The following is a 23,118-nucleotide window of genomic DNA, read 5'->3' on the forward strand; positions in this document are numbered from 1 at the left end:
GGCTAACATGTGCCTGACTCTACATAACAGGCTTACAGGCATAATACCACAAAGGAACAGAAATCTAACAGGCTCCAAGATCAGGCCTGTCAAATAAATGTACCACAGTTTATATATCTTATATATATCTAGTACACAGGCACCAGAACATAAGATTAAACATGTCAAAGGAATGTTTATCTAAGTATCACTTTTAAAAGAAAAAGCAAAAACTGGAAACAACCAAATGACATCAACAGAATATATAATTAAGGTGTGGCATATTCATGTCATGGAATGAACTACAGTGTCACATATCAACATGGATGAATCCAAAAATAATAATGAGCAAAAGTAGTCAGTCAGATACAGTATAATTCTATTTATATAAAGGCTATAAATAAGCAACTGTTAGGGATACACAGACAGTAAAATCTATAAAAGCTAGGTGACAGTTATACAAAATTCAGGATAGTGGTTGCCTCTGGCTGCAGGGGAGAGAGATATGAATGAGAGCATACGAGCCTCCTGGGATGTAGTAATGTTCCATTTCTCAGTCTAAGCAATGGACACCTGGACATTTATTATTGTTCTTCTAAATATACATTTTCATTTGTATATTATATTGTGTATTGTATATTCTATTTCACATTAAAAAGAAAAAAGACCAAAAAATCATTAAGTGTGACTCAAGATTTAAGCAGACACAGTGCAAAGAAATGAAAAGGTGGATATAATTTGAGGTAGAGATGATGGATTCAGGTTTGGACAAACTGAGTTCCTGAAACATAGACTTTTATTCTTAGTCATATTAGATGTGAAATTGCCCTGAGAGCACCAGTTGCTTTTATGCTAGATTTGGAGGGGAAACAGGGCAGTTGAACTCAGCAATTTATTTGTCCAGCACTGAAAACCTTCATGGTAAACGATTACTAATAGGTTATGTGTTAGGTTACTTTCCAGTCCCACTCAGCTCAAAGGGTTTGTCATTACCCTACTGATTTGCACTTCTAAGTCTTCTGCCTGTTGCATTCTGATGATCCATTTCTATGCAAAACATAGAATCTAAAGCTGAGACATAGCAATAGAGGACCAGAGAACAGACACAGCAACAAAGTTTTCATGAGGCAAATCAGGAGGGTAGGAATGAGATTTTGATGTGCATCCTGGCCAAATTCCAGAACTAGCGAAGAGAAGCCAGTTCCTAATTCCAATCAAAGCAAATTCAGCCATCTTATTTTCACACAGAAGTGGTCTACACTGATTTTTAAATCTCTTTAAGGGATTAGGGAGCCTCTGAAATACAAAGGAAACTAAACTGATAGTAATGTAAAATGAGCAGTGACCTATCATACCAGCAAACACTGTCAAAAACAGAAAGCTAATGGTGGGACTGGAGTCTAGAACACAGGAGTTATGTTTATCCAGTGCTGCACTGCACAACAGAGGAGTCACTTGCCACATGTGGCAATTTAAATTTAAATGAAATTCAATTAAACATTCCATTCCACAGCTGTACCAGCCACATTTTAAATGCCTCAATAGCCACATGTAGCAAGGGCTACTGTACTGAGGAGCACAGACATAGACATTTCTATCAGTGGCTGATCTAGCAGTATCCAGGGTAAAGGGTGTTCTGCTAGTAAAGCAAGGTGGGCATCACAATTACCACAACTTAAGCATAATATTCCTGAGGGCATCTATTTCCATTTATTTGTTTCTCTGCTTACCAACTCTGAACCCCTGCTTTCCCAACTTTCTGGTATCTGGGAAGAAAATAAACTGACTAGAAAACATAAATTTCATTCTGCTTGACAACTGTAATTCTCACTAAATTTATAAATTTGCTTTCTGATTTATCAATGAGTGCCAAAGGCATGAGTTTGAGAAAGGCTGAGTTTGAGAAAGGGTGAGTTTGATTTTCCCTGAGTGGATCCAAGCATTAGGAAGGTCTTGCTTGAGTGGGTGATAGAAAGTGACAAAAAGAGCTGGAAGAAACATGAGAGACTATAATACTCCCTTCCCTAACCTTCCTCCTTTTCACCCTGCTCACCCGGGCCAGGTTAGAATCCGTCCTTTGTAAAGCACCCTGTACCTTTCTATTGTAACCTTTACTACATTATCTGTTTATAGAGTGATCTATGCCATTAGTTGAAAACTATTCAAGGGCAGAGACTTCTCTTTATTCACCTTCAGTAACTAACATAATGTCTAGCATGTAGGAGGCTCTCAAAATTAAGTTTCTCATACAAATAAATTGTACAGGGCAAGTTACACTTTTAGGGCCTGGCTAGTAGTTATCTGATGAAGGCATGATATTAAAGACCATATACTAAACTATAGCAATCTCATCAAAATAACCTTGGAGGGCTGGGAGCAGGGAGAATAAGAGAAGCATATTAGAATAATTCTTTTTTTTTTTTTTTTTACAGCCCAGGGGCTTTTTTTTTTTTTTTAACACCTATTACGCCACAAATTCACAGGGAATAGGTTCCAGCAGCTCAGGCTCCTTCCCATTGCTTCTCACAAAGTGTGCTTCTCTGGGTGGAGCAGGCTGGTGCTTTAGTTGAACCCAGGTACCCTTCTCTTTGGCTTCTTTCTTTTCTGATCATTTTCTTTCACGTGTTTCAGGAAGCTATCTCGGCTCTTAGAGTGCTTAATGTGCTCAATACGCACATTAATTCTCTTGGCAAGAATCTTGCCCTTAACTTGTTTGTTTACAACAATGCCAACAGCATGCTGGGTAACATTGTAGACTCTCCCAGTTTTGCCATGGTAACACTTGTGGGGCGTTCCTTTTTGAACAGTACCCATTCCCTTGATGTCTACAATATCACCTTTCTTATAGATTCGCATATATGTGGCCAAAGGAACAACTCCATGTTTTCTAAAAGGCCTACAGAACATATATCAGGTGCCTCTCCTCTTTCCCTTTGTGTTTGTCATTTTGGTGAATTACTGGAAGATGGCGGTTCCGGCCGAAAGGCTAGAATAATTCTTTATTTACCACCATTGCCCAACCCCGGTCTTCCCAAGTGGGGAAACTAACATTTATGAAACAACTAATACATACCTACACTTCACAAAAACAATAGTCCTTCCATAAATGCAATCAAATATCATTATTGCCATTTTAAAGATGAGGACACTGAACACTAGAAAGGATATGCAACTTGAACAAATGCAAGTCAACTAAAAATAGTTAAGCCAATTTTCAAGTCCAGAACTATCTATCTGTATCTGATACAAATGGGAATATTCACTGAACCCTGGAGAGAACGAGCATTTAAAAAAAAAAGGGTTCACTTAAGAGATATGATTTTATCATAACAGCATTGAAACTTTAATCTCTTATTTTTCCTATTTGACTTCTTAAAAAGGGCGGCATAGCCAAGAATTTTCTTTGATATGGTTTCACAATTGTATTCACTTTCTCTCCATTCTGAGACTTTTCCATAAGAATATTCACTTTAATCCAACTTCTACTGCATGGTTGGAAAAGAGGATACGCAATAACTCTTTCAAACTCCTTTATCTCTTTCTTTACTCTCTCATGCTTCTCATATGTAAGTAGCTGGCTCTGGCTTCTTCTCAAGATTCTTTCCTTGAGTCTTTGCTCTGTAAGTTCTCTCCCTTGAATCATGCATTCCTGGTGATCCTTAATCTGCATCTGTTCCCTCTCATTTACCTGCTTTCTTCTCTGTGCGTTCTGGATGCCATGCCCTTCTGGCATAATTTTTGGTAATTTTGTTTCATTGGGGGGTCGTAGTACTTGTCTAAATGATTTGTTCTTAAATTCTCCAGCCTTTCCTGTTTGATGTACGTGCCTTTCTACATGTTTCATCTCTCTCTCAGGTACCAAATAGTACTGTTTTAGTCCTTCTACGCTTTGGGTTGTTTTCTCCTCCATTTTTTTCTTGATTTCATTGCCTGTCTCTTCTTCCATCATTTCCACTATGATTTTATTATAATAAGACTCTGCTTTGGCAAGCCAGTAGTCAAGAGAAACAGCTTGCTCCCTACAGAGTATTTCACACTCCTCCTGATATTTCTGAATTATCAACTGTCTTGCTGCTGTTGTATGTACACCACCTAGATTCTGCCAAAGTGAAGTCAGAAATTTACAATGTGATAATCTTTTTCCTTTGAACACATTTGAACAGGAGCCAAGCCCACCCTGCCTAATGACACCAGGAAAAGCTACATGCTCTTTACTTTAGCTTAGTTGTTATTTTATTCTCATCACTCCTAGGTGAGCCTGAGAGCTCTGAAAGTATGAAGAACTCACCACCACAAATCAATAACTAGTTTTAAAAATGTATGGTGTTGGAAGTTTTCAAAAATGATACTTTGTTTTGCAACTGTGGATATAGCTGGATAACATTTGCCAGTGTAGACATACTACCTGAATGTGTCACTTGGACAGAAGGATTTTAAACCTAAGATTCCTTCTCTGTGTGGTTCCAAACTGTATGATGTGAAGATAATTTACTTACCAATATCTTTTTTTCCAGTGGAGACTGCTGACCTGCAGCAATCCTAGGATCTCTAGATGATGTACTCCAGGCCAATCTGGAAGATAAAAAAACAAAGATAGATTCAAATGTAGGAGGTGTCAGAACAAATCTGCTAATAGGCAGGACTACAGCAGGGCCATTTCCCCCATGGGAAACCACTGCATTCCTATGGTAGAAAATAATGAATGCTCTTTTAATAAGAGGATCTTTCCTTTCATATGAACAAGCATACTTTTCCTGTGGACTCAGCGTGAACCACTGTGAATCTCGTATTGGGGACTGTGAGTAGGAAGAGACATGCTCCTTGGTGAGGTGTTGTCCAAGTACATCTATGTCAGTCTGCTCAGTCCTCAAGCCTCCTCTGTGTTCTGAGACGATTCTAGGTTCTAGTTTTCTAGATGATTCTAGGTTTCTAGTTTTCTCTTCCTGCAGTTTCTTGATCCGGGCCCTCTCTGACTCTATCAGCACATATAGCATTTCTGCCCTGTAATGTTTCGTTCTGAAATTCTGTTCTTATTTGACTGCTCAGCCCTCTGCTTGCCTGCCTAACAATGCCAATCATCCTTCACTCTAAATCCATTATGAGACTATTCCCTGTTGAACCCCTCAGGATGGGAATTTGTGGTCACTCTGGGTTTATCTATAGAGGAGGCTGATGGCAACACAAATGAAAACTATCAACTTTTATGTGTCATCCCTGGTCTGCCCTGAGTTTACTGTGAGGTCGTATTTAAGCCACTGAGGATGCCTGGCATTTCCTCTGTATGCCTTTTATACCATTTACAGTTCAAAGGATGGTCTTTACAGTCTGACAGGGCTAGATCTGAAATCTAATTCCACCACTTCCTAGGTGTGTGACTCAGGGCAAGTAACTTCTGTCAGTTTTCTCCTCTATAAAATGGAGATGTAAGACAAAAACCTGCCTCTGGGGGTTATAAAGAACAAATATGAATTAGACGTAAAGAGCTTGGTAAGTTCTCAATAAATTCTATCTATCTGTCCTTCACAGGTCAAGCTCCTGATTAGAAAGTCTTTCCGGTCTACTCTGTCACAGTGATTTTCCCTTCCTCTAAATACTTGACATATTTTAATTCTACAACGAATTTGAAAATTAATCATGGTTTACACTGTGATATCTGTATTCACATATCACTTTTTAACATTTTGATGCGAAATTTAGGCTCATAAGGAATGAAAACTGTAATTTATATCTACAAATATGATGCCTCTATATTGTTGGAAAGGATCTGATATCAAATATTTGGTCTCACTGACCTCTTAGGAACATTCTTATTTGTCTATGTAAGCTTATTTTGAGATTTTAAACGTATGATCATCTTACTTTCATTTCTCTGTACATGGCTTCTAGCACAATACTTTTTTTTTAAATTATACTTTAGGTTTTAGGGTACATGTGCACAATGTGCAGGTTTGTTACATATGTATCCATGTGCCATGTTGATTTCCTGCACCCATTAACTCGTCATTTAGCATTAGGTATATCTCCTAACGCTGTCCCTCCCCCCTCCCCCTACCCCACAAGAGTCCCCGGAGTGTGATGTTCCCCTTCCTGTGTCCATGAGTTCTCATTGTTCAATTCCCACCTATGAGTGAGAACATGCAGTGTTTGGTTTTTTGTCCTTCTGATAGTTTACTGAGAATGATGTTTTCCAGTTTCATCCATGTCCCTACAAAGGACATGAACTCATCATTTTTTATGGCTGCATAGTATTCCATGGTGTATATGTCTAGCACAATACTTAACATTAGAGTCTGTGATCCCGAGTTCTCAAAATTAATGATTTGCTGATTGCTGATGATCCTTGACACATAATATCTGAGCATCTTTTTAAATATCTGCCATAACATTGTATCTATTTTTATTAAATCATTTCCCAGTCTTCCTTGAAGTTTACAGATATGTTTGCTTTATATGCATGTTCAGGGCTCTCACATTTTGTACCTACTAGCACACTTTTATTATATTCTAATTATTCATTCATGTTCCTTGAGGTCAGAGAACACAGATTTCAACTTTGCAGGCTCAGCCTCAGCTCAAAACCTGGCATAGTTGCTCAATAAACACTTTATTGAATAAACTGTGAGCTTTTGTTGGGAAAAGGATATGCCTTTTAATGCTTTGTTCCTTTACTGCAATTCACAGGGGATGTTGGCTGTTTTTCAAATTAAAAAGAGAAAACTGAGGAGGGTAGAATTTCAAGTTCCATTTTCAAGGGAGACACACAGATAAGTGAGAATAAAAACTGTCTACGACAATCAGCTCAACAACACGTCTCCCTTTGCAAGACAGACAGAATAACAAGCAATTTCACAGTTAGGTGATAGGGCTTGTCACTCTTCAGCAGTTTGCTGAGTTTCAACCCTTTCACTATGGTGTTCTCTCCATTATTAAAGAGAAAGGCAGATGGGAGCCTCTCCCAGTGAAAAGACTACAGCTTGTGTCCTTCACAGGAGAAAATAGTGATGGCTCCAGAACTTTTATATGAGGCTATCAGAGTGGGTGGTGGTGGGAGGGCTAGCAGGAAACTGGTAAACAACTACAAGCTGCCCCTTCAGGGAAAGTTTCTACTTCGAATATAAGTTACAGATTAATGAAAATAGAAAGATTTCCCAAAGATACTTATTCTCATGTTTTATAAAAGATCAGGGAAATGTCAGCTGTCCACTTAACGGATGACGATAATGAATTAAGAGTTCGATAGGCGGCAGGCACAACTAAAAGCCAAAGTCGACCTAAGTCTTATGAAATCCTGCTTAATGAGCTTTCTTGACTACTGCTAGCCTCACTTATCTGGCAGGAGTCGAAGGAGGGGAAGCCCCAAGCTCTTCTGTTCCACCACCTCCAAAGTCCTGAGCCCCTTCTCAAGTGTCCCACTTCATCACTGCTTCCTTTCGTCCCATGGGACTAAGCATTCCTCCTGCCTTCATTCTCACCACTTGCTGTCCCTCAAGAATCCGACTCACCCCTTTCCAAGCGCGGCGAACCGTCCGCAAAGCACACGAGGCCGGTTGCGCTCTGCAGAAAGCCCACGCTCGCCAGCGTGACCCAACGAACGCTAGAACTATACGTCCCAGAACATTTAGCTTTGTTTTTAACTACTGTGCAGCCGCAAAACGGAAATACCGGCTCAGGACCGAGGGGAGTTGTTCTCTAATCCAAAGAAATCACTATTCGGCAAAGTATGGTTTTCAGAGGGATATACCCCGCGACTGCATTCCTGTAGGATGTGAGACAAAGAGAATAAAGATCCCAGGATTGGGTGCTGGTGGGAAAATTTGCTGGAAGCGCAGCATTGGTTACCAATTTTGCGCTCAACGTCTCAGTACCAGGGTGAAAGTGGAGCCGCGATCTCCCTTGGAAGACGTTAGTCTCCTCTCTAAGGCTCCCGAAACACGGTTCGCAATAATTATGACGTCACAGCCAATCGTCAGCCCGAAAGCCTGACGCTCTAGCCGGCTCTATCTCGCTGCCCCGCCGCGGGCGCAGAGCTGGCGCTCTAGCCCACGGAGTTGGTCAACTCCTCTCGCCGGCCCCAGGAAAGAGTTCCAAGTCCTTTAGTACCGGACGCTGTCTGGGAATTCCGGGCGTTTCGGCTCCTTGGTCGCAGAGACAGGAGGCGTGCGTGGGAGGAGGGCTCGGGTTATATGCTCCTAGGTCCTGGGACAGAATAGTTACGACCTCTGGGGCAGGAACTCTTCTCTCTTTTGTTAATAAACTTCCAACTCCCTCCTCAGACCAGACCGCATGTCTGTCATGGACCTCGCCAGTACTTGCTCCAGCTTTCAGTCGGACTTGGATTTCTGTTCAGATTGCGGCTCGGTCCTGCCTCTGCCGGGGGCTCAGGATACGGTCACCTGTACTCGCTGTGGCTTCAACATCAACGTTCGGGGTGAGAGGCTTGTACGCAGGGGTCCTGGCGGAGGGCCCAGGGTCGGAAGCTTGGGGAACTCAAGATCGGTTGGGTTGAGGAGGGGATCCTAGAGCAGGACATCAGGCAGTTGTACATTTGGTCTAGCGATGAAAACTGAGGGAAAGGATATAGGGCCTCCTGGCCTAATCAGCCAGGGGAAAGGGGAGGTTTCTGGTGTCAGCTCTCTCTGGTTGTCTCCATAACCAGTTCTTACTTGCCTGTGCAGACTTTGAGGGGAAGGTTGTGAAGACTTCAGTTGTGTTCCACCAACTGGGGACAGCCATGCCTATGTCGGTGGAGGAAGGGCCTGAGTGCCAGGGACCTGTGGTAAGTTAATGAGATCAAGAACTGGCTCCATAAGGTGGGTAGGAAAGAAATGGAGGAGTGATTGCAAAGCTCTGGAGAGTTTTGTGCCCAATTCCAAGAGGGAAAAGAGATGTAAAGCATCGATGTTTGAGAGGCGTGATCGCCTGATTCCTGTGGGAAGTAAGGGGATATGACCAGGCCTCCCTAACCCACCAGTTTCTTCCCAGGTTGACAGGCGCTGCCCTCGATGTGGTCATGAAGGAATGGCATACCACACCAGACAGATGCGTTCAGCCGATGAAGGGCAAACTGTCTTCTACACCTGTACCAACTGCAAGTGGGTATCCTTTCCCCTCCCTCTGCTCAGTCTGTTTGCTAACTAAACAAATCCAGTGATTTATTTTTTTGTACTAAATGGCCGTTTCCTTTGGTCCCATCCCTTATTTCTGTGCAGTTCTGGTAATAGGGAGATTTGTAGTTGTTTTTTATTTTTTTAAGTTACACTTTTTTAACCCTTTTTATAACCAGTGAAATCAACCTTTTAGGATTTTTTTTTTTTTTAACAGGGTGTCGCTCTGTCACCTAGCCTGGAGTGCAGTGAGGCAATCTTGGCTCACTGCAACCTCCACCTCCTGGGCTCAGGTAATCCTCCCACCTCAGCCTCCAAAGTAGCTGGGACCACAGACACATGCCACCACGCCTGGCTTTTTTTTTTTTTTTTTTTTTTTTTTGTATTTTTAGTAGAGATGGGGTTTCTCTATGTTTCCCAGGCTGGTCTTGAATTTCTGAGCTCAAGCGATCCACCCACCTCAGCATCCCAAAGTGCTGGGATTACAGGCATGATCCACCCCGCCTGACCTACTTTTATGATATTTAAAAGGAAATGAAGAAAAAAAAAACAACATAAGAAGCAGGTATTGTTTAGTGGTCAGCATCTTATACTGCAGTCTTCAACCGCAGTCAAGGTAGCTTTCTTTGGAGAGAATTAGTCACACATGATTTAGAGAACATGGGCTTTCTGAATGCTTTTAAGACCTCATTTTTGTCTTTGGTGTTCTTCAGTCACTGTAGTATATCAAAATATGATTTTCTTTTATTCTGTTTGGGATTTGTTAGACTTTCTGAAACTGAGAGTGGATTTTTTTTCATCAACCTTGGAAAATTATTAGCCATCATCTCTTTTAATATTCTCTTTCCCCCATGTTCTCAGTCCTCACATTCTGGACCTCGAATTAGTTACTAGAAAAAGGTTTCTCTCTTCTGTCCTCCATTTCTCTCACCCTCTTTTCATATTTTCAATCGCTTTTCTCTTTATGCCACCTTCTGAGTAATTTCTTCAGGTCCCTCTTCCATGTCACTAATTCTGTCTTCAGTTTATTTCGAGTATTATTATTTTTTACTATTATTAATTGAGTTCTATTAATTACTTTTCAAATCTCCTCAATTTTTAAATAATTCTCAGTTCTTTAATCATATTTTAAATTGTTCCTTTTATTATTCTTTAAATATATATTTAAAATATTAAATATGGTTGTTATATTCTATGTCTCATAATTCTGATATCCGTGGATTTTGTGTGTCTGATGCTGCTGTCTTTTGTTTCTGCTGTCTCTCTCATAGTGCTTTTTTTCTTTGTTTTGTGATTTTTTACTATAAATTCGAGTTTTTTAGAACTTGAACTGTAGGAATTCTTTGAGGCCTTGGGCGAGTGCTGTATTCTCAGCATTTGTGTTTCTTTTCTAGGTGCCTTGAAGCACTATCAAGCTGGAATTACTTTAAATAAATTCTTGGCTTCATGTTTTTTGGAGCAGACAGATAGTATGAATTTGAGCTGCAAATCCATGTAAGGGCTAGCTTATGGTTAGAAATTCTCAGGAGAGAGTTTTGTCTCTTTCTACCTACTGAGACAGTCAAATTCCCCTTCTATAGAGTTGAATTTTTTCTTTTCTTGTTCACTTTTACAAGAAAGGGCGGCCTTTTGCAGTTCCCAAATTTATGCACAAGGTCTCCTATCAGACCTTGTACATTTTGTCCCTCATTTCCTATGCTTCCAGTGACTGTCACAACAGTATAAAGGGCACCATAGTGTCACTGTCACGTTTCATAGGGACATTAGTTTTAACTTCCCTGTCTGGATTTCTGGTTTTACAGAACTTTTAACCAGTGTGCAGATTGCCTTTACTTTCTTGCAATCTCATCAAAGGATTAAAAATATTCATAGTCAGATATATCTTTTAAAAGTATTTTTTTTCCTATCACTGGTTGTCATTTTACCAAAAAAAATTTTTTTTAAATAAAAAGAAGATTTTTTTTCCCAGCCTGTGGCTTGCCTATTTATTTTCTTAACCTTCTTTAAATGAGCAGAAGTTTTAAGTTTTTATAAGGTTCAGCTTATCCTTTTTTTTTTTTCTTTTACAGCTAGTGCTTTCTATGTCCTAAGAAATCTTTGCTTTGAGGTTATAATTCATTGGATATATTTTTAATCTCAGAATTTTTAGTTGTCTTGGAATTAGAATTGGAAGTTTGTTTAGGGGAGACAGTCCTCAATGATGTCGTAAATAAAAGTCCTTCCTTGATTATTTGATTGCATATCTTATACTACTACTAGAAACTCATCTTTTGGTGAATATAACAAGTCCTTTCTTTCCTCATAGGTTCCAGGAGAAGGAAGACTCTTGACCTTTTTCCTGGGCAACTCAACAGTCCCTCTGTCCTTTCAGAAGGTGAAGGATACTGGGTTTTTAGATGCCTTGTCCATCCTGTCTGGTTGCAATGTTTTGCTCCCAGAAGAGAATCAGATCATCATGTGGGGATTACCATTGTTCCTGGAGTACTCCTACCCTTAGTTGAATTTCCTTATTAAAGTTATATTTTTCTATAAGACCCTGACATATGTATGTTACTTATAATCTGTCTTATTCCAAAAGGAATTTAAATGAGTTTACAGAGATATATTTATATGAAAAAGAAAAGGGGGAAAAATTAGGACAAAAAAGTAGAGTCAGGAATGAGGCTAATATAAACAAAAAGCAATTTTAAGTATTGCCATACTATTTAAATCTATTTGGTTCCTGAGTTTAGATTAAGAAAAACTAGGAATTTGGATAGTGAGACATTTAACAGAAATTTTAACCAGATCTCTTTAGCATATAAATTTGGACAACAAAAAATCTGATACTAAGTAATGCCACTAAGTGATCACTATAGGTGAGTATTTTATTAGTATTGAGATAAATACAATATACAGTTGACCCTTGAACAACACAGGTTTGAACTGCTTGAGTACCTATATGTGGATTTTCTTCGACTTCCAAGACCCATAAGATAGCAGCACATTTAAGCCCTCCTTTTCCTCCTCCTGAGCCTACTCAATATGAAAATGTGATCCACTTCTACTTAATGAATAGTAAATATATTTTCTTTTCCTTATGATTTTCTTAATAATGTTTTCTTTAGCTTACTTGATTGTAAGATTGCAGTATATAATACATATAACATACAAAATATGTGTTAATCAATGGTTTATGTTATTGGTAAGGCATCTGGTCAACAGTAAAGTTTTGGGGGAGTCAAAAGTTATATGGATTTTTTGGCTGTTCAGAGGGTCAGCACCCCATGAACTGTATATCTATTAGATTCTTATATAGAAAGAAAGAAAAAAGTAAAGTCACAAGGAATCCTACTCCACAGAGATAACCAAATTATACTGTATATCTGTGCTTGTGTATATGTATGTGGCTCTGTATATGTGTGTTGCTATATATGGGTTTGTTTTTTTTTAATGGACTATACTAGACATGCTGAACTATATCTTGCTTTTTTCTGTTTGAACCAAAAACTTTCAAGGGGAACAAATGCATACCCAGGTCCCGCATTCCTTGGCTTAAATAGTGATCAAGGGGTTACTGTAATAATTATCATATAATTGTGTGGCCCTTTATATATATTCAGAGCTCTCAAACATAGCTATCTTGTTTGACCCCCACAGCAACCTGGAGAATGGGCAGGGCAGTCTTCCCCACTGTACATTTGAACCGTTCTGGCAGTTGACTTTCCTGACCCACTCCTGAAATCTGAAACAAACCTGTTCATGTTTCTACCCGACTTTAAGCCTTTCTCTGGCCCGTAACAGTGATTGGATTAAGCTCAATTTCTTAGCAAAGCATACAGGTCCTTCCATATAACCACTGCTTACCTGTCAAGCTTCATCTGGCACTCCCTCAGACCCAAGCGGTACAAAACTCCATTTCCTGTAGTGCACACATCTACAACTTTTTAACCTGCTCTTCTAAAAAAACCTACTTGTCGGCCTTCCTGGTTCTTGTTTTACCACTTTCTTTTGCTCTCTAAGAAACGTGCATATATTTTTATAAAATGGCCTATACTGTAATTTACGACCATTTCTCTGCTTCATTCTACTTATCACCCCAGAGAGAATGAATATGTTGGCAGTATGTTACTACATTCAGATTTACAAATCAGACATGGCATTTGTTAATGCCCCAGTGTTTCATATTTTTGTTAGTTTTCAGCATGCCTGTCTTTCCTACTAGAGCTAAAAGGCAGGGTCTGAGCGTCTTACGCGCCTCCATCATCAAGGCGTAGCACAGTGACTGAAAAAAACCCACGTTGAACGTGCACTAAACTGAACTGCTCAAACACCTACAGGCACAGGGCGAGGGGTAGAACAACATCGCTTGACTCTTAAGTGTGTTTCCAACTGCTCCCACGTCCCGTTTTCATTAGAGAAACCCAGATCAAACAAGGAAAGGGAAATAGGCCACGGTAGGGTCATTACTATTGCTCCTTAAGCTTCCTCGCCTGTCCACCTACCCAGACAAGGTAAATGGAAATCTGCAGCAGGACTCAGTTTGGTGCACACAACTCCGCCCTCGCCACACCCACTCTGCAGCGTCTGGCCCGGCCCTACCCATCTGGGCGCCCCTCCTGCTTCCTCTAGGCTGTGAGTACGCGTGCTGCCCCTGACTCTCCCTCCTCCACCCACACCCGCAGTGACACCCCTTCCGCCAAATTTGTTTCTCTTTCTTTCAGCGCCTGCGCGCTGTCACGTTACGGCGGAACTAATCCAGCGACGCCTGCGCTTTGACGCATTTGGTGCCGCGGAAGGGAAAAAGGGGGACTGCAGTGTGCGTCACACCCGGAAGCGGCGAGCCGGAAGTGGGGTTGGCCAGGTTATCCCCAGGAGTGGAGAAGCGAAGGCCCAGGAGGAGGGGGAATAAAGAAGGTGGAGGATCCTGGCTACCTCTCTGAATCCGATACCGCTTCTCTTAGACCTCAGCGACAGAAAAAGGGAAGGGTGTCTCATCCCCCTTCCTCCTCTCCTCCCTCTCCTGAGCCTTAGCCATGGCCGAGGCAGGGGCTGGGCTGAGCGAGACCGTCACTGAGACAACGGTTACCGTGACAACCGAGCCCGTGAGAAAGGCGGGGGGGCGGTGATGTTTAGGGGTCTGGGAGATACTGGGAGGGAGGGGACAGGAATTAGAAGAGTTGTTGCAGGAGCTGGGCCTGGGGATATGGGAGGTGTGGGGTTGAATATCTAGGGCTGGGAGAATCGGAAGGTATTGGAGCTATTTGGAGTGGCAGAGATGGTGCAGGAGGCAGGTCAAGGAACTTGTAATAGGAAGGTACAGTTAGGATATGCTTGGGGTGGTTATGTGTGTAAGTAATAAGCGAAAAGGAAATTGAGGATTAAAGAGCCAGGAAGATGTTGGGAGGAAATCAAAGGTAGTGTAAGAAAGCATGGTTGGAGGCCAACTTATCAATATTGTCAATACTGATATTCGAATAAATATTTATTGAATGGATGAATGTAAAAGAAAGTGGCAGGAATGAGGAAACAAGAAAAGGAGATGAAAAGAGGTATTTTGAGAAATCAGAGAGCAAAGATGTAAATGGAGAAACAAGAAGTATTTATCCAAAAACATGTTAAGTTGCCTTCAAAGGGAGAAGGTTGCATTGGGCTTAATACTCTTGGATTAAAGGGAGTTTAGTAATTAATAGATTAGTAATACTTGCTACTAGAGATGCCAGGATGCCAGAGAATAGGTGGATAAGAGGTAGAGACGGCTGGAGCTTGAGAATGAGAAAGGTTTTGTTTGTTTTTTTAATGGGAAAAAGAATAGGGGATCTGGAAAAAGGAAGGGAGATCAAAGATTAGGTGCTGGGGACTGGAAAACAATTTTCATGTATTAATACTACCAAGGATGATTTGGGGAGGAAGCTGGAGAAACAGCAAGGATTATATTTTCCTTTGAAGAGTTGCTGGGACCTTCTCTAGGTTAGGAATTGTGTCTTCTCTTATACTGGTGGTATAAGAATAGGAAATAATACTTATTCCTCAAGGGACTATCTGAGGTCAAAGACCTGTTCTGTTTTATCTTCTCTCAGCTCCTCTGGTGCTATGTCTGTGGTACTGATTCAGCTGAAGAAGAAAAGAGAGGAGGTTCCCTGGGAGGGCGTGGGAAAGGTTAGTAGGAGGGGACTAGATAGGTATGATCATCCTTAACCTTCTAGGAGAACCGGAGCCTTACCATCAAACTTCGGAAACGGAAGCCAGAGAAAAAGGTGGAATGGACAAGTGACACTGTGGACAATGAACACATGGGCCGCCGCTCATCAAAATGTGAGTAATTGTTGGCCCGCAGTAGCCCTGGAGTTCTGGCTCCCTTCAGCATATCTTGTATCTACTCATGTCTACTGGCTTTCCAGGAGCCCCCAGATGCTCATAGTTCTGTCACTTTTTTGGTGGTTCTGTGGTATCAGGGAAAGAGGTAGGGAAGGGCTAGAACTGGAATTGCCTAGGTCTGACAGCAAGAAGTGTCAGAGGTGGGAGAAGTGGGGCTTTGAATTCGTGGCTCTCTAAGAGGACAAGAGGGGTGGGGCCTGAGTCCCAGAGGGTGGGCCTGGGGAAGCTGGATCCTAGAAGGTAGGAGAAAATAGGAATTTTCGCTGAGTTTGAATGGGAATGGAACTGACTATATATCTTACCCTTCCTCCTCTTTGACTGGGCTCCTCCCTCTAAATCCAGGCTGCTGTATTTATGAGAAACCTCGGGCCTTTGGCGAGAGCTCCACGGAAAGTGATGAGGAAGAAGAAGAGGGCTGTGGTCATACACACTGTGTACGTGGCCACCGCAAAGGACGGCGTCGTGCAACCCTAGGACCGACCCCCACCACCCCTCCCCAGCCTCCTGACCCTTCCCAGCCCCCACCAGGGCCAATGCAGCACTAAATTCCTCTCTCCTCCACCATTCCTGTGTCTGTCTGGCCCTGAATGTATCCATGTGGCTACTTCTCCAGCCCCCTCCTTCCCTCTCTTCTGCCTGATAGAGGGAAGAGGAAGAGGAGGATGAACAGAGATCCTGGAATTCTGACTTGCTGCTATTCCAGAACCCAGCCTCCTGGGTTCTCCCAGTCCTCATTTTTCCTCCCAATACCCACCCTTCTCTCTTGAGGGATCTGGGCACCTTGGTCCCAGTCTCTTCCTTTTGTTCTCACTGCCAAACTGCCTGTCCTGGGATCTAGTTATCTTGGCCCTGCACTCTCAACATGAGTAGCGAACACTTAAATTGGGTTTTCAATAGTCCCAGCTTTCACTGCCAGGGTCCCAGTCAGATTCCAGGAATTTGAGCCCTAGCTTTGCTTACTAATCCTGGTTTAGAGCTATCCCACTAAAATATTTAATCCTAATTCTTAGTCCTTGCCTGTGAGATATGAGGTCTTACAGGAGACCTCAGAGCTCCCAGCCCTTCTTCTCCTGCTAACCCTCCTCACGCCCTCAAGAGGAGTTAGAAAAGAGGTCCTTGTCATTCTCACCTCTTATGGAAAATGGAACAAGAAATAATCATATCCTTTCTTCCCACCCTTCTCCTGTGATTTAGGATATCTGACAAAGCTGGCTTGAGATTGGTCACTTAGAGCCAGTTATTTCCTCCACCTTTTGTTTTTCAGCTTCAGAGACAGATCCAATATAGTCCCAGGGACCTGGGTCTCTGGGAGAGGAAGGAAGAGGGAGGGAGCAAAGAGATTGGGGTATGTCCCCTGTAGTACATTCTTACCTCTTACCTCCTAGACTTTGATTTCTCTGCCAGCCCAGATGTTCAGTTCTCTTGGCCCTCTCTACCCCTTACTGGGATCTGGTTTTCATTTTCTGGTCCTTTTGCCATACACAGTTGCAGAGATCAGTCAAATCCATACCACCACTGAGATCTCATTTATTGCCACAGATGCACAAAATAAATAACCCAAAATCACAAAATGTGTTAAATATGGGCCCATTTATACTTATGGGGAAGGGTGTGAGACTATACACAAGGATGAGTTTGGAGATGTCTGAAGTATTCCCAGGTTGAGGAGGAGAGAGGGGAAATAACACCATTGGTTCCTTTCTGTGACTGTGCGGGGAGAAGTTTCAAGAAGGTTCTTATGGAAAAAAGGCTGTGAGCATAGAAAGCAGTCATAGGAGGTTGGGGAACTAGCTTGTCCCTCCCCACCCCCAGATCCCCCAAAAGAGGTACGAAGCTTCCCAGAGGGCCACAGGGCCCAGACCAGAGTCAAGCCTCTTGTTTTAGGAGAAACCTCAGTGGACAGGGTAGCCCAGTCCTTAGATCTGCGAGGAAGGCCCTGAGCCCTTCTGGAGCTAGGAGAGGCAAGAGTGGGAGTCAAGTATTTGACCAGCAGAGCCTCTATGTAGGAAACATGGTCACTTTACCAGTACTGATGGGGAGGGCCTGTTCCCCATTGCAGGCCTAGAATGGTTTGAATGGGAGAAGTCAGTTAGGAAGTACTGTAGTAGCTGTAGGGGAGAGAAGATTCTGAGAGCCAGAAGGCAGGAATGGATTTGATTTTGAGCAGGGATGTGGAAACGTGGAGACCAGGTGAGGTCTCATTATTTTGGGGGGAAAATGTGGGTTGGTATTAATACTCCTGCAATGGGCGTGTGAATGTGTTCCCAGAAATGAGTGGGGAATTTCACGCCCAAAAAGCAGCTGCAGGGCCAGTGGCCGGGCCAAACTTCTAGTTGGAGACGAGACTCAGCTTTTCGCTGGTACAATGCGGAGCGGAGCACGAGGGTCACAGGTGCAGAACAGCGGGAAGATGCGCTCCCCCAGGGGACCGGGCGCCTGGAACGCATAAAGCAGGTCCAGCGAGCGGCCGTCGTAGAAGGCCACGCGGCCCCGCTCCCAGTCCAGGTCCACGCGAATGCGCCGCGGCGGGGGCTCAACACCGCCCAGCAGGGTAGGCTCGGGTGCCGTGAGGGCCCACAGACGGCCGCCGCGGCCCTCCACGGCCCACACGGCACCCGCAGGGCACAGCCTCACGCAGCCCTTGCGTTGCATTGATTCCCCGGCCGCGCCCACTGCATAGTGGCTCTCCTCGTTGTCCTCATTCTCCCCAGAAGAGTCTCTGCAGGAGGCGGCTTCCGCAGTCTCCACCTCCCAGCAGTGGCGGCCAGCCCCGAAGCCCTGCGCACCCAGCACAGCTGGGAGCTGATCGAAGCGCTTGGGGCCGTCAGGGGGCGCGGGCGTTCCTGGTGGGGCCAGTTGTACGCTGCGGCGGTCGGCGGAGATGAGCAGGCGGCGGTGTGCGGTCCCAGCGTCCAGGGTCAGGTCGGCTGGAGAGGGGGAGGCAGGGAGAGGACCTCATGAGAGAGTTTTCTAAATCACAGGAGGGGTAGGGTGGAGAATAGTCAACGAAGATCACGTAAAAGACTGAGAGCTAGTGACCCCACAACAGCCCAAAAGGCAGCTGCAGGACCAAAAAGGAGGAAGGCATATGAAGAGCAGGCCTGGGCAATATCGGACCTTGTACTGATGCACCACTTCTGTAGAACTGGACCTGGGGAAGGATCATACTGGCCCAGTGCAGGGAGCACAGCAGGAAGATCAAATGAGAGGTTGTCTGGTTTGTGGGGTTGGGGGAAGAAGAGTGAGGCTGATCTGACTTCGAGGGAGGAATAAGGACTGATACCTCAATCTGCAGCATCTGGGGTGGGGCACCGGAGCTGGGTCAGCAAAATGGGGAAGGTTCATCTAAAGAGAAAGTCATACTGATACTGGAACCTCACGTGATGGGAGGGGTACAGGGAGGAGTCCAAGGTATCCTGAGAAACCAGCCCACCAACCCACAGGAATGGGGGTGGGGTGGACAGGCCTATTTCTGTAGGGGTTGTGGGGCAGAGGAGGAGAGCAGGTGGTGATAACCAGAGACCAGAAAAAGAACCATTGGCCTTATATGTATGGGGTGCTTTGAAGAAAAATTTCTGGATTAGGGGTGCCAGAGGCAATCTGGACTGGGCAAGATGGTGGATGACCAAGAAGGTGGACCATCTTCTCTAGGCAGTTTAAAGAAGGATAGAGGCACCCTTCTTCTTGGGAGTGAGTGAGGAAAGAAGGGTCAAGGAGATGCTGGGGTCCCCTTCCAGAGAGGAGTGACGAGAGGTGGTGAAAGCAGAGATTTTTGAGAGGCACCTAACCTTCAGGGAACAGATCCAAACAACAGTGTTTGAATGTGTGAAAAAGGAAGAGGGAACATGGCTGGAATATGCGGAATCGAGGATAGACGTTTTTATAGGCTGAACTCTGCCCTCCCCCACTCCACACACACACACAAAGATAGGTTGAAGTCCTCCAAACCTCAGAATGTTACCTTATTTTGAAACAGGATCTTTACATAGGTAATCAAGTTAAAATGAAGGTCATTAGGGTGGGCTCTAATCCAGATTGCTGACTTATAAAAAGAGGAAATTTGGACACAGAGACAAATGCATACAAAAGAAAATGTGCAGACCTATCACCCAAAGAACATGTGAGGCTACCAGAGGCTAGGAGACAGGCATGGAACAGATTCTGTCTCATGGCCCTCAGAAGGAACCAACACTGCTGACACCTTGATTTCAGACTTCTACCTCCTGAACTTTGAGATAAATGTCTGTTGTTTAAGCCACCTACTTTGTGGTGCTTCATTACAGCAGTACTAGGAAACTAATGCAGACATCAAAAAGGACCTGATCACTTCTTAGGGCTAAAAGGAAGAGAATCTAACACAGACTCTCATTCAATTCCCTTCCCTCCCTTCTTCTTTCCTTACCTGTCAGTCTATGAAGCATGTTTTTGACCACTGGATAATCTTCAGGGAGATCATCCTCTGAATTAGATGACTTGGATGTTGGGACTTCGAATCTAGACAGATGAGGGGAAGGGTTAGGAAATCAGCCCTCTGATCCTAATGTCCCCACGCATACCCCACTCACATCTCTAGAGGAAGAAGGGATGAGGCTATACCCCAGAAAACCTGCCTATTAATGGGATCAAAGGTGCGGGCCCAGTGAGAATGTGATGGCTATGGCAGCTGGTGAGAAAAGGAAGGAACAGAAAAGTGGAACTCACCGTCTCCATGTCTTCCTCATATCCTAGGATGGACAGAAACAAACATGAATGTGAGCTCTGGGCTTCATTCCCTGGGGCATCCTTCCCTATCTCTCCCCTCCTCAGGTGAGCTCTGTCTGAGTTGGCAGTGTCCCTCCTCACCTTTCAGAGTGATCTCACCTCTTTACCCCCTGTGCTCCTTTTCCTCTCATTCTCCTCCTTCACCTTTCATGATCCCTCCTTCCTCTCACCCCATCACTTTTCCCTCATCCTCCTAACTCCATCCCCACTGTCCTCCCCCTTTCCACTCTCCAAGGGTTCTCAATTCTCTTTTCCCAGGCTCGTCCATGACTGTTTCTTGTCCTCAGAGCCCTTGCCTTCCTTGCTGCCTCCTCAGTCCCATTCTTTGTCTCTTTCAGCGGCCCCATTCTTATCCACCTTCCCCAATGCATCCCAGAAAAACATCTGTCCCTTCCTCCCTCCATCACACAGACCAAACACACACCCAGAGCCCTCGGGCTAAGAGTTGGTATATAAAAGCCTTACAATAAAGCTGCTTCCCCTCTTGCAATAAAAGCCCAGTGGCATTTATTGGGCCCTTTGCTTTGTGTCTCTGGACCCTGGCCTGGGAGGCAGCTAGACTTGAATGTGTCCGAAAAGGCCCAGCAGATCCACAGAGTACTATGGGAGCCAGGGGAGGGCACTGTGTGCTCCCCTCCGAACACTGGGATCCCGACCCCTCCACTTCACTGTCTAGTGCTGATGGCTGGAGCAGGCCGATGTGGTGGAGAGGGGGAGAGAGAAACAATTTGCCTAATTGTGCCAATTACACTCAGACTAATTGGGTCTATGAAGACTTCAAAGGGCAGAAGCAAGACCCAAGACCAGCTTGGCTGCTGGGGAGAAGCCATTCAGGAGTCCCAGACGCCCGGGGGTCGGGCAAGGGAATGGGCTGGTTGGTGGCCAAGGGGCCGGGGCCCAGGAGAGGCGCGGGGGTAGATGGGTGGTAAGACTGGGATGTGGAGAGGAGCCAGAGGCCCCAGCGGCCGTTCTCCCGCACCTCGCTCCACCCGCTCCCTCGGCCTTGGGAGGAGCCGAAATAACAATAACAAACAACACACAGCTTAGCTTGAGCCGAGTCCGGGACCAACCCCCACGACGCTACGGGGAGGTTTGGATCTGCCCCAACCCCTTGCTCCCTTCCTCCATCCTCTTGTCAGTCCCCTCCTCCCCAGCTTTTTCTCCGCCCCCAACCCACCAGCCCAGCCTCCTGCTCTCGCTCCTCTAAGCAGGTTCTGCCCTCGCCCACCCTCTTCCCAGGCCCCCTCCTCACCCTCACCTGGGTCGGCTCCCCTTTCCGCCTGCAGCTCCCTCCCCTCCGCCAGCTCTCCTCCTCCCGGGTGCCTGCGGCGGCCCTGTCAAAACTTCTGCAGTTCCCGTGCCCTTCGCGGCGACTCCAGGGCTCTCCGCGTTCTATCCAGTGCCCCTTCTCTGCCTCCCCAGTCTCTTCTCTCCAGCCCCTCTCACAAGGCTCAGGCATCCGTCCAGCCTCCTCCCCTGTGGACCAAGTGTCAACTCCATCCATCGTCCTTCTGGGCGCCTCTCACCTTGAGGACCCAGGGTCCTCGTCCCCTCATCCTTTGCTTTTCTCTTCCCCACCCCATCCTTTGCCTAAACTTCCACAGGGCCTCCGGCTCCAGACGTGCCATTCCTGGCTTCCCCGGAAACCTCCCGCTTCCACCAACAACTCCGCGACGCGCGCCCAGCCTCACCTCTCCGGGCAGGTCCAGGCAGCCCATGGTGGGGATGCGCCCCCCTCGGCGTCTCCCCGCACGGGCCCCAGGCTCAGCCAGCTTCTCTCGCAGCTCGCGGCTGATTCGCACCTCCACCGCCAGCCGCACATTAGACCTCAGGCTGCGGCGGGGACACGGCAGGCCGCAGGAGGGACAGGCGGTGGGGGAAGCCTCGGTGCCGGTCGCCGGCGGAGTCTCCCAGCGGCGGGCCAGACACGCGCGGCAGAAGCTGTGCTCGCACGCCAGAAGCACCGGGTCCTCGAAGGAGCCCCCGCACAGAGGACACGTCGCCAGCTGCTCCAGACGCTCCACCAGCCCCGGGCCCAGCTCGGGCGCATCCATGGAAAGCAAGGATCTGGACGCCGCCCCTTCCGCGACCACCGTGACCGCCTTCGAGCGCGCAGATGGCGGGCCGCCCCTGCTGCTTGCTGTGTAGATGCCCTTCTCTCCGACTCCTGCATTAACTTTTGCCGCTTTTCGCCCCTCTCCTGGGATTGCCTCTCTCTTCAACCAGAGTCTCAGTCTCGGCAAATCTCTCCACCACGTCAGGCTTTATAGGGAGGGAGGAGGCTCCCACGGGAGGTAAACACCAGGCCTTGCGTAACGCCTCATCTAGTTCTCCTGCTTCCCGGGTAAGGTTTGGGGGAGCAGGGAGGGGAGAATAGCACACCTGGTTCCCAGAGCCTAGGAGGCGGTCACTAGAGGGCGCTCTGGGGCGGGGTAACCCTGTGTGAGGAGGGTAGCCGCCTGTGACCCCCCGAAGAGCCCCAGTTTTACCTTCCCCTCCGCCTGTGGTACGCGCATGGGCCGGGTGCCCAGGCTCACTCTTGGCATGTGCGCCCACATTGCCAAGGTGTGAGTCATTCCAGGTGGCTGGCACACCTACATCTGGGGGCTGGGGGCCGGAAGCACAGATCCTGGTTTGTGTGGCTTTGGCAAGCCTCTGAGTGTTGATGTGTGGTTTTCATTCCCGGTGCCTCTCGCGTTTCCATCTTCCTTCCTTACCTATTAAGGGCTTAAGGGCATTCTGCAGCTCTGGGGTAAGGGGTGGGGAGCAGGCGCCCACACTCCGGCCTCAGGGAGCCGGGGCAGAGCTCTCTCAGCTCTACCTCTGGCCAGCTTCCCAGGGCCTCTCCTTACTTTCTTCGTAAGTCTCTCTTTCTGGTTCTTTCTTTCTGTTTTTCCCCGTGTGTGATTTTATTTCC

At 45.6% G+C, this 23,118-nt stretch overlaps 4 protein-coding genes across 5 annotated transcripts; 2 read left to right on the forward strand and 2 right to left on the reverse strand.

Annotated features, from left to right (window-relative positions):
- Positions 1-3,322: 3,322 nt before the first annotated feature.
- LOC116460057 (putative uncharacterized protein ZNRD1-AS1) lies at positions 3,323-7,549 on the reverse strand. The gene is made up of 3 exons (XM_058432235.1): positions 7,482-7,549; positions 4,476-4,551; positions 3,323-4,078 (listed from the first exon to the last, which is right to left on the reverse strand). Exon 3 carries the CDS (start codon positions 3,926-3,928, stop codon positions 3,323-3,325), a length of 606 nt encoding a protein of 201 aa, XP_058288218.1. The 5' UTR covers positions 3,929-4,078; positions 4,476-4,551; positions 7,482-7,549.
- A 453-nt stretch (positions 7,550-8,002) lies between these two features.
- On the forward strand, positions 8,003-11,623 carry POLR1H (RNA polymerase I subunit H). Of its 2 annotated transcripts, none has more exons than XM_032140926.2 (5): positions 8,003-8,136; positions 8,253-8,407; positions 8,655-8,755; positions 8,962-9,071; positions 11,389-11,623. In XM_032140926.2, the coding sequence occupies exons 2-5, from the start codon at positions 8,263-8,265 to the stop codon at positions 11,411-11,413; spliced, it is 381 nt and encodes a 126-aa protein (XP_031996817.1). In that variant the 5' UTR covers positions 8,003-8,136; positions 8,253-8,262; the 3' UTR covers positions 11,414-11,623. The 2 variants fall into 2 exon arrangements, with proteins under 2 accessions (XP_031996817.1, XP_031996818.1); XM_032140927.2 differs by having other exon boundaries at positions 8,022-8,118.
- A 2,241-nt stretch (positions 11,624-13,864) lies between these two features.
- PPP1R11 (protein phosphatase 1 regulatory inhibitor subunit 11) lies at positions 13,865-17,011 on the forward strand. Its single transcript, XM_032140924.2, has 3 exons — positions 13,865-14,167; positions 15,269-15,377; positions 15,783-17,011. The coding sequence occupies exons 1-3, from the start codon at positions 14,099-14,101 to the stop codon at positions 15,983-15,985; spliced, it is 381 nt and encodes a 126-aa protein (XP_031996815.1). The 5' UTR covers positions 13,865-14,098; the 3' UTR covers positions 15,986-17,011.
- On the reverse strand, positions 16,899-22,450 carry RNF39 (ring finger protein 39). The gene is made up of 4 exons (XM_032140915.2): positions 21,893-22,450; positions 20,142-20,164; positions 19,843-19,934; positions 16,899-18,367 (listed from the first exon to the last, which is right to left on the reverse strand). The coding sequence occupies exons 1-4, from the start codon at positions 22,253-22,255 to the stop codon at positions 17,787-17,789; spliced, it is 1,059 nt and encodes a 352-aa protein (XP_031996806.1). The 5' UTR covers positions 22,256-22,450; the 3' UTR covers positions 16,899-17,786.
- Between the last annotated feature and the right edge of the window lie 668 nt (positions 22,451-23,118).

This window comes from Hylobates moloch, unplaced genomic scaffold (genome assembly GCF_009828535.3).
Source record: "Hylobates moloch isolate HMO894 unplaced genomic scaffold, HMol_V3 SCAFFOLD_20, whole genome shotgun sequence".
Taxonomy (NCBI): domain Eukaryota; kingdom Metazoa; phylum Chordata; class Mammalia; order Primates; family Hylobatidae; genus Hylobates; species Hylobates moloch.